General features: G+C 36.3%; 1 protein-coding gene across 1 annotated transcript; it reads left to right on the forward strand.

The window, feature by feature from the left end:
* The first annotated feature begins 699 nt into the window (after positions 1 to 699).
* LOC132160464 (uncharacterized) lies at positions 700 to 3,405 on the forward strand. The gene is made up of 3 exons (XM_059570142.1): positions 700 to 1,270; positions 2,406 to 2,727; positions 3,084 to 3,405. Exons 1-3 carry the CDS (start codon positions 775 to 777, stop codon positions 3,379 to 3,381), a joined length of 1,116 nt encoding a protein of 371 aa, XP_059426125.1. The 5' UTR covers positions 700 to 774; the 3' UTR covers positions 3,382 to 3,405.
* The last annotated feature ends 8,438 nt before the right edge of the window (positions 3,406 to 11,843 follow it).

An 11,843-nucleotide genomic window follows, 5' to 3' on the forward strand; every position in this document is an offset into this window, starting at 1 on the left:
CTGAGATAGAATATCCAGTATTTATTTGTGTATTTATTTATTGACCACTTAAGCTCATCTCAACATGTTTATTGAATGGCTTTGGTCTTAATTGTGTTACTAAAATGTGACCCTGGACACAAAACCAGTCATAAGTAGGACGGCTAAAATATTAGTAATAGCCAAAAATACATTGTATGGGTCAAATGGTAGATTATTCTTTTATTAAGAAATATGTTCCATTTAAGATATTTTGTAAATTTCCTACATAAAATATATAAAAACGTATTTTTTTATTCGTAATATGCATTGCTAAAAAATTTTTAACTTTAAAGGTGATTTTCTCAATATTTTTTGCACCCTCAGATTCCAGATTTTCAAACAGTTGTAAGCTGTATCCCGGCCAAATACTGTCCTATTCTAACAAACCCTAAGTCAATACATAAATCTTATTTCTTCAGCTTTCAGATGATGTATAAATCGCACTTTCCAAAAAAACCGACTCTTATGACTGGTTTTGTTGTCCAGGGTCACAAATATGTCTGCTACGTTGTTATTCAAAATCAATATAAAAACCATAACTGTGTCCAAAATCTCTTATTATTTTCCATAAAGTGCGTGGTGGTGTACCATTCATTAGATATGAAAAAAGGAGCGCTTTATGACGCTAGTGGGCTGCTTGACGGCCAGCGACTCTGAGCCAATCACAAAGCTCAAAACGAGTGACGCACATACGTCTTGTACTCGCAGGCCTACGCGACGCGCGAGCGGAGAATCAACTGATGCTGTGTGTAAATGAACTCTTTACGTGATTTCCCAGGATTTCCACGCCGCGAAATGTATGAAGAGATGTCAGTAGAAAGAAACTGGACGGACACCGAGACGAGGGCGCTGCTGTACATCCGACAGGACGAAGAAATCAGTAGGCAAATCAGCGGAACGGTTCGCGACTCTCTTATTTACGCTGAAATATCTAGGCTTCTGCGGGCGCAAGGTATCCACAGAACCAAGCAACAGGTCACCAACAAACTGAAAACACTCAAGCAGAAGTTCCTGAAAATACACGAGCATCACAAAAACAACGGCCACGGCAGAGTGTACTGGAATTACTATGATCTCTGCAAGTCCATCTGGGGCAGCAAGCGCTCCACAGACGCTTTAACACTTCATAATAACGTGAAGCTCGAAGAGCCCCAAAGTACATCCATCGAGGACGCGAGGAACGAGAGCACATCCACAGACATCGAGGTGTCAGTCAGTCACGACGAGGAGACGAATGACACGACAGACGGTGTGTTTATGTGTCAAATAGAAAGATGTGCTAGTACTTTATCATGGCCACATGATTCACTTGCATCTGCAGTGCATTTCGCGTACTACAAATATAGTATGCGAATCAGTGTGCAGTATACACGACAAAAGCTGTGCATACATTGATGTAAAATTACCATAATTTGCATGTTAATTTGATTATTTATGCTATACTTTTTTTTTTTTTTTTTTTTTTTTTTACAACCAATAAGTCAAGGGGAGGCTGTTTACAGTATCTACTTTATGCTTACTACTGCATACACAGTATGTACAGATTTATTTAAAGTAGCTTGTGACCACTTAGTATCTTATAATGTTAACAGTATACAACTACCTTTTTGTTATACTACCTTATTTACATGTTTAATTCCACAGCTAATGTCCAGTTGTCATCATCTTTACAAGACATAACAGTAATTTAGATTTCACTAAAGGTTTCATGACTTGATGAAAAGCTAGTTACAAAATGAATCATACATGTCAATTTAAAAAATAAGTAAAACACTTATTTTTGTTTAAATCATTTTCCTAATTCGTTAAAAATAATTAACAATAAAATACAAATATTTTGTTTGCCTGCATGTCATGTGACCATTAAATATGTTTTGACGTGATATTTAATAATTGAAATATTCATTGAAATATTTTAAGTCAAAGGGTGACATAAATATTCTGGGAATCTCTACTTTACCTCAACATGAATAATGATGTACATATAGAACTGACTACTGTGTTCATATTTATAGTCCGACTCTCTAACCATTAGGAAGTCGTGGCCTAATGGTTAGAGAGTCGGACTCCCAATCGAAAAGTTGTGAGTTCGAGTCCCGGGCTGGCAGGAATTGTGGGTGGGGGGAGTGCATGTACAGTTCTCTCTCCACCCTCAATACCACGACTTAGGTGCCCTTGAGCAAGGCATCGAACCCCCAACTGCTCCCCGGGCGCCGCAGCATAAATGGCTGCCCACTGCTCCGGGTGTGTGCTCACAGTGTGTGTGAGTGTGTGTTCACTGCTCTGTGTGTGTGCATTTCGGATGGGTTAAATGCAGAGCACAAATTCTGAGTATGGGTCACCATACTTGGCTGAATGTCACTTCACTTTTTTTCACTTTTTAGTTGTTACTCAACCTGTGAAGAAGAAGGCCAAAAAACATTCCATTAGTGACTCTGTGAGAGCTCAAGAACCACTCCACGTGCAGAAGCAGAGGGAGTATGAGGAACGCTTGCGAAGAGAAGCCAGAGAAGAGCAGAAGGAGGAACGAGCAAGTCTTATGGCCATGTGGAAGGAGATGATGGAGTTTCACGGGAACCTCTTAAAGGAGTTTATTCACCGCCCTTCTCTGCCTTCACATCCATCTTACCACAGACATGCTCTTCACAACCAAGGATGCTCTAGTTTTCCAAGCACTGGCTACATGGCACCGTACGACTCCCCAGGGTATGGGCACAGACATATCTTAGACATAAGTTATGTCTTAAATGATTGTAAACAGGAGAAAATGGTATGTGTATCAATGTACTGGATTTGTGCATTAGGTCTTAAAGTGACAGCTGCCTAATGTACCTGCTGCTGTCTGTGTCTTTAATGTTGATCAAACAAAAGACAAATAGTTCTCTGATCTTTAGTGAATAACTTTAAGAATCAATATATATTTAATCTATATAGTGAATGAATTGGGCAGTGTTTCCCTTTTACATTAGATTTTTCAATTTCTTGCTTGAATGCTGCTGTTGAATATATTGTGTGTATATTTGACACCATATTGCTAATTTAACAACTTTGCCCTTTCACAGAACTGAATCTGAGAATGAAAGTGCAATCTTACATGAGGAAGAGGAGCAGGAGGAAGAGGAGAAATATGTTATTCCAGCTGAGATTGCACCAGTGTTGGACGTTCAGCCTGTTAACTGTGCAAACGACAGCCAATCAAACACAGCAGAGACTGTTTCACCCCCACCTACACAATCAGCAGGAAAGAGCGATCTGGAGATGTCTGTGCTACGCAGACAGGAAATGGTCTTACAGCTTCAGGAAGAATACTATTTACTCAAAATCAAGCATCTGAAACACAAGATGGCCAAGGATCGCTGACCGAACGAGGAGTGTTAACTGTTAAGCTGTGAAAACTTGCTTTGCAAATGTAGCTGTTCTCAGCTGGACTGTTGAAATTATCAATGTGTATGTGTATGTGCACTTCATATTCCTTGTAGTTCATATTACATATTTTGACCAGTAGATGGCAAGGTGGTTATTTCATATTTTTCCTGGTTTCTACAGTCATGTCCAAGAGAAATTAACAGGTAGGTCTAGATCTTTCTTCAAATATACAAATATTTATAAACATTTGCAAATTTTTATGGCAGTTTTTTTAGGACATTATTTTGCTAAATACTCCCCATTGTCTCCACTAAACGTTACTGGTCTTATTATAAATGATTCGTTGGTTTATGTAAAACCGGCTTTCACAATCGATTCCCGACAGATAATGGTCTTGCTCTACCTTTTGATTTCTCTTTTGCACATTACAGCAGTAAAATGTGTTGCAAATACATTTTAATGTTGACTATAAGAATGAATGTGAGCTAACATTACTCTGCTAATGTACCATTTTCATTAAATTAATGAAAGCCATCGAGTCTGATACATAGTATTCAAAAAACTAAATCAAACGCAAAAGTCTTGGTCACACTTTATTTTAATGTCCAATTTTCATATTGACAAACCATTAAAGCTGAAGTAGGTAACTTTTGTAAAAAATGTATTTGTGAAACCTTTCATTATGTCCTGACAGTAGAATATGAGACTGATAATCTTTGAAAAAATCAAATCTGGCTCCTCCCAGTGGTCCTATTGCCATTTGCAGAAATTCATCCGCCCCCGGTAAGAAACAACCAATCAGAGCTGCGGTCCGTAACTTTTTTTGCGTTCAAGATTTACAAATTGTATATAATAAGCGAGTACACCATGAATCCATTTTCCAAACCGTGTTTTTAGCCTGTCCTGAATCACTAGGGTACATCTATAATAAGTGTTTATATTCGGACTATTTTAGATTGCTTCGGGGGTACCGCGGCGGAGTAACCCGGTACCTTTGTGATTCTTCATAGACATAAACAGAGAAGTAGCTCCGGCTACAATGTTCTTCCGCAAGACGCAAGCAGTTCTGTTTATTAACCGCTAGAGCGTCAAAAGTTACCGACTGCAGCTTTAACTACGACTTTTGCCTCAATAAACTCCTAATTTGCTGCTAATAATAATAGTTATTGAGGTAGTTAAGTTTAGGGATGATTAGGAATGTAGAATATGGTCTTGAGATTGACATTTATTTTAAGATATATTAATTATTTCAAAGCATTTGCATGCTCATGGTTCTCCGATGTCAGTTAATGGTCACATGACATGTAGGTAAACAAAAATACAATATATTTTTTAAATAATTATTTTATTTGAATTTGTTTTATTCTAAAGTTATTTATTTATTTTTCATTTAAAATGTTTCACTTAATAATGGCTTTTTATTATCTCTCAACCCTGTGCAGTTCCTTTGTGAACTCCAGATCGGGAAATGGTTCAATAAAAAAACAACAACAACAAAGCCTTATGCTGTTATTTGTTCTGTACACAGCGCTTACAACATTCGTAAAGATTTAAGAGAGACCAAAAATGCCATAAAACTGCTTTATATAGAACTTTTAGACTTGTTAGCACACAAGTCTTATGGAGTATTTTGTGTTTCCTCACATCTATCAAACTCCAGAAAGGCTCTTTTTGAGCTTGACAGACACAGGTCACTGTGAACTCTGGGTGTTTGGCAAGAGCTGTGCAACAATTCTTCAAAAATGTCTACATTTGTGTTTCACAGATAAAAAAAAAAAAAATACAAGCAAGCAGGTTAGGAAAAATGTGAGTGAGTAAATAGTGACAGGATTTTCGTTCTGAAGCCGCTCCAATAGCTCCAGCTATAATGTTTTTATATCATATGTGTTCTTTTTTTAAATATCACTGTATTTATGTTGTATTTTCACATTCATCTCTCTCATTCCAAGTCTTCCTCCTGCTATTACTTCTCACAGAAAGACATTACATTTATACGACAGACCAACAGCATTTAATTAATGCATTTGGCAGATACTTTTCTCCCAAGCAACTTATATTGCATTTAAGCATGCATTTACTATAAGTGCACATTTGATCAAGAATCACTGAGAATTGAACCCATGATCTCAGTGTTGTCAATGCATGCTCTGTTTGGGCTATAGAAATGGAGCTAAGCATTTTGGCTTGTCCTTAAATTTGTAAAAACACGCTAAAGTTGCAGCAGAAAGTACATATTGTAACCTTAAAGTATCTGTCAGGGCTTCACATCATAAAATGTCCATGGGGCTTTGTGTTAAATCTGAATTTCTATGACACCCCTGTGAAAGCAGAAAGTAATTAATAAATAACTGAAATAAATATATAAGAACCTCACAAGAGTTCTCCTGTGGTTTTCCAGCGAGAGGCTGATGAGAAATGTCAAACATAATGGGCATGGTTTTCTGTGAAGCAGCTGCTCTCGGGGTCTTGCTGAGTGGGTTTACACTTAACACTTCCCTCCTGGGTGAAATGTTGCCCTCAGACTCCTAGAGAGATGACTGTTAGCTAGTGAAAAACACTGCGACTCTTCAGATGATTTGGAGTCAGTGTAGACTCTGGTGTTAAGCACACTGAAGCCCAGATCTCAAATGTCCCAGATTTGATGTTCTTTTAGAAAAATACATGAATTCTTTACTCTGAGTGATTTCAGCTTTGTGATGTTATTGTGAATTTATGCCTCGTTTTCAGTGAATTCCCAAACAAACACTTGAAAGTAAAAGCTTACATCATGGGAATATCAAATGCTTGGTTAGTTTAAAATGTCATATGCATTTTAATTGAGAATGAATGAAAAGTTTAAGCATGCCCTATCAGTGTTTGATTTAGTTAAAAAATTCGGTGGATTTTAAAATATTGTGTCCAATTTTTCCTTTATTGTCTCTTACACTTACAATACTGTTCTACAGCAGCATGACCAATAAATAACAGTTTTAGTGCATTTAATATTTACATTTACATTTATTCATTTACATTTATTCATTTAGCAGACGCTTTTATCCAAAGCGACTTACAGATGAGGATATTTAAATAATATTTTGTTAATATAATATGTAAATATTTAAGTTGTATCTATTAACATTAATACATACATGCATATACAGTGTATATATATATATATAGTATGTTTTAACATATGTATACTAACATTAATCTTGTGGATCTTTTTTCATTTATTTATACATTTTATTTTTCATGATTCTTTGATGAACACAGAATAGAAAATAAAAGCATCTATATGAATTGAACTGACTGATTTAAGTCTTTACTGTCAGTTTTGATCAGATTAAAGCATATTTTCTAAACAGAAAAATAAAAAGTAGGCCTATAAAAATAAAAGTAGGTCTATAGATATTGCTGTATACACAACCTACATTAAAATAGAAGATATATGCTGTAAAATTGTTAGTTTATGTTAGTCCAGAACATATTGTTACCAAATCATTATAGCTACTTGCTTTATTTTCACTTCTGTTGGTTTTATCAAAGCTTTAAAAAGAAAACGGGTCCTGCTGTGAAATAGAACTGATATCTTTTGTGTGCTTAAATATTTAATGTCTGAGTCAAGGGAATCGAGAGCTATTATTGTGCCTGTTGAAGTTTTAGTTGATGGCCCACACAGAATCTGCGCCCACTGAACTCCACAGAAAGCTCAGCAGAATTGGACAAAGCTCCTCACAGTCACATCCCCCTCCTCCTCCTTTATGACATATTTTAGATATTTTTTAAAACCTTTTTACTATTCGAATCCATTCCACAGATTCAGGCCGGGCCTCATTTAGCAGCTTGCAGGAACATGTCATGGGTCACCGCTATAAGGTTAATCAATGGCTACCCACACATCATCACCTCATTCTCTGGATCTCTTCCCATCTCTCGGTTTGTATTCCATTCGTGTCTTATCTTCTTTCCGTTGAGCTGTTCGGATAAACCGGACATGGGCAAACTTGAAGGCCGCTTGATCCGTCGCCCCGTGTTCCCTGCAGATCTCGGTAAAAGGCAGCACACGGGCTATGCTTATCCTTCAGCTTTAGGTGGCTTTGTGACTGTACACATAGGGATGATATCTGCACAATTTCTTTGTGGCATTCAAGAGCCCAAATATAACCGGCGTGCCGTGCGCGGGGCTGAGTCAACTGTCATTGTGAACCGTTGTGCGAGAGAGAGCTGAGAGAGAGAGCTGAGTAACAATGACTGTAAACAACTTTGAAAAAATGCGAGACCCCCTTGTCACACCAGTGTCCTGCGCCTCAACACATGGAGGTAGTGACACTTTTGGTGGGACGTTACATTATAATGAGGACTATTCTTGTAGGGTAGTTTAATTTTTGTTTTTTTCTGTCCTCCCTTACTGTCACAGGAAGGGTTTGACAAGCCCTGTCACCTGTTAAGGAAAAGCTTTGCCTCGAGAAAGGCCATCTGTATTTAGAACAAGTTTGACGATCGCACCATGACACACAGTTGAATCTGTCACCTGCTCGGAGTTCATTTACATTTGGAAGATTCCTAATTCATTTGACATTTGTAATTCATTGCACTCTCCGCAGAAGATAGAGGAGCATTTTAAGATGAATGCATACAGATTTACTAGACATTTAGATTTAGACATACTAGATTTAGACATTTTTACTGATGTAATGTGACAAAGAAAAGTCCATATATCCATTTATTTATTTAGGCCTATTTATTTTGTCAAATTGTTATTAAGGAAGACATGGTGCATAGGGTATGTCGTTTAACTAAATCTCGGATGAAAACTATTAAAATGTTTTTGTGAAATGAAATAAAATATATTAATTAAATGAAACTGAAATTAAAAGTGGATGAAATTTAAGTTGATGCACTAAAATTACTAATATTACATAAATAAAACTAAAACTGAACTGAAAATAAATAACTATTAAAAGAAAAACTAAATCTCTAAAAATTAAATAAAAAAATAAAAATAAAATTTAATTCAAAATATTGATAAAACACTGATTCCATGCAAAGTTGGATCTGGGATGTTTAGACTTCCAGCAATAGGGGTGCATCTAAAAAGAATTAGAATATAGTGATTTTTTTTTTTTTTTTACATTTCAAAAAGTGAAACTCTATTCCAGATTCATTACATGTAAAATAAAACATTTCCAATTTTTTTATTTATTTATTTATTTATTTATTTTTATTTGGATGATTAGAGCTTACAGTTCTTGAAAGTCAAAAATCCAGTATCTCAAAATATTAGAATATTTACATTTGAGTTTCATTAAATTACCATCCCTACAGTAGAATTCTGGGTATCTCTTGTTCTTTGAAACCACAATAATGGGGAAGACTGCTGACTGGGCAATGGTCCAGAAGACAACCATTGACACCCTCCACAAAGAGGAAGTCACAGAAGGTCATTACTGAAAGGGCTGGCTGTTCACAGAGTGCTGTATCAAAGCAAATTAAATGCAAAGTTGACTGGAAGGAAGGAATTGGGTAGGAAAAGGTGCACAAGCAACAGGGATGACAGCAAGCTTAAAAAATAATGTCCAACACTTGGGAAAGCTTCACAAGGAGTGGACTGAAGCTGGTGTCAGTGCATCAAGAATCACCATGCTCAGACGTCTTCAGGAAAAGGGCTACCAAGCCACTTTTGAAACAGAAACAACGTCAGAAGCATCTCTGGAAGCGACATATTACACTTGTCCATATAATTTGGGAACTGTGACTCTTCAGTTGCATGGACTGCATGATTAACAAGGTAAGTGTATTTTTATATTAAAGTAGACAAATTTAAGAGACATTTTTATATTCTTGCAAAGACCATGTGAAGTTGAGATGATGTTAGTTAAATAAAGCTCAGATTTGATGGCAGATAGTTTGTTTTTAACTTATCCAAGCCCAAACTGAAAATATCGACTGTATAGATTAAATCTGATTCTAGATTCTGATTCTAGGTTTAAACAGGGAGGCCTAGACACATTGTGCCTTATTTAGACAGGGAAACATTCGTCATAGTTGCATCACCGACACTTCATATTAATGCAAGGATACCCTATGTGTGTGAATGTCTGTCTTTGCAGCTATGCAGAGACAGCCCAGGAGGAAACCGTCATTTTCTGTCTCCCTGCTGTCCAGGGTATTCGATATACATCTCTGGAGAGACCTATTGTGTCTGACCAATGATTACTTGTCACAAAAATAATCACTAGAAGATATGCTTTGAGTTTTACATCCTCGTGGAGATTTTCTAAGATTATCTGTTTCGACCAACCAGAAACTTGTTTGCCTATGTACTGATGTAATTAGTGACCTCTGTTAGAGTATAATTGCTGGTGTCTTGAACATGTACACAGAGCGGCCCATGAACTCCATCGAGAGTGTTACATTTTTTCTTTAATTGATCGCATCTCTGACTCCTGATCTGTGTTCATCATGCCTGTTTTTTGGGTTTAACTGTAAATTCCCCCACAGTATCATAAACCAAAATAAGAGGCACGGAGCACGGTGTGATTGATACAAGACACAAAACTAGTACATTAATAGAGAAAATAAGTCTGTTATTTGTTTGTAGTTATGATCAAACATTGCGAGTTGTGTCAGCTTTGTTGTAATTTTCAGAATTCTGCGTGGATTCTCAAAATCAAAATGTATTTATAAAGCACAATGAAAACAACAGTAGTTGACCACTGTACTTAAACCTTGCTAAAAAGACATCAAATAAACAGTTTTGACCGCAAATACACTAAAGAGGAGAAAAATCACTGATAGGTATGACAGATCCTTATACTCTAAGGACAATTATAAATCCTGGAAAAAAGGCATGTTTTTTAATTATATTTAAATTCGGATTCTGAAGGAACTTATCGGAGGTGGACTGGGATGACTAATCCGCAGTTTTGGCCCAACAACTGAAAAGGCACGGTCATCCCTCAACATCAGTCTTGATTTAGGACCTATCAACATTCTTTTCTCAGAAGACCTCAACGGTCTGGCAGATATATTTGGGCTTAAAAGGTATTCAGGAGCCGTTCTACTTAGAGCTTTAAAAACAAACATTACAATTTTAAACTTGATTCTGTAACAGAGTGGCAACCAGCGCAAAGAGCATAATACAGGGCAGATATGATCAAATCTGCATTTTGAACCATCTGGAGTCAATTTATGTTTGATTGACTTATTCCCATATAAAGGGAATTACAATAATTGAGCTTTGAGGACATAAAAGCATGGATCACTCTCTCTAACTCTTGAAATGACAAAAAAACAATCTTAATTGGAAGCAACTGGATTTGTCTACTGAATTTATCTGTTTATCGTACTTGAGTGCGGAGTCAAAGATAACACCCAGATTTCTCACAGACAGTTTTCTGCAGGAGTCCAGATCTCCCAATTAACAATCGGGGGCTCCTGAAGAATCAAACACAATGGCCTCCTTTTGCTCTCATTTAGATGTAAAAACATTGAGGAGAACCAGGACTTAATATCAGACGAACATTTATTCAGAGATTCCAAGCCTCTTTTATTCTCCTGGTAAGTTGGATCTTTGTCTGCTCTATTGTGATGCTTTGGATTGTTTTCAGGATTTGCATATTTGATTTGATATTTTTAGATCTTGATTGTGGACCTTCTTATGCAGCTCTCTGGAATGTTTGATTCTGATTGGTCAGTTGCTGGATTGCGAGGTTATAGTTTTGTATGAATTTGTATATTTGACTGTTGTAAATTACATACATGTCATGGCTGGATTGCAGATTATTAACAATAATAATATTTAAAGTCATATCGTAATGTATTGCTTTTAAAATAACTATGATTTATTTTTATGGATTTTTATTACAACTTTAGATGTGTTTTTCATGTCACTAACTAAATATTTTGGGTATGAATCAGATGCCTACAGTAAAAAAATAATTTTATTGCACTATATTGACAACCCAAAAGAATGGGACATCTGAAACAAATATCCAGTATTCTTAGGATCAGTTATATTCTAAAAATATTGAAGAGCAATATCTTTTGTTTTTAGCCCTTAAATTAGTTGGGATTGGGAAAGACTATTCTAACTTATGAGAGCAATAAAGAAAAGAAATGAAACTGTCTGTGTTATTGATCTTGCATTTTACAAAGACACTATCAAATATACATTAGGCCGCCCTCATAATTTGGAGGAAAGGCTGAATCATATTGGACTAGGAGTTCCATTGCAGTGAATTTGTACTCTGGAGAGCAGCTCAAAAAAAAACCTAAACAACTTTTTTTGTGAACACAGACATTTTTGTGAAATCTATATGCAAAGTGTTATGCATGAATCCCCAGCACTGATATTGTCTTTCGCTCATATGCGCCTCTAGCCAGGACTGTTTGTAAATGCACTGCATCTTATGATGGAAAGAAGCTTCATTTCGGTTCAGATGGAATGTGTGTTTCATTCTGTTGAAAGAGATAGA

The sequence above is a fragment of the Carassius carassius genome, chromosome 17 (assembly GCF_963082965.1).
Source record: "Carassius carassius chromosome 17, fCarCar2.1, whole genome shotgun sequence".
NCBI classification, from domain to species: Eukaryota; Metazoa; Chordata; class Actinopteri; order Cypriniformes; family Cyprinidae; genus Carassius; species Carassius carassius.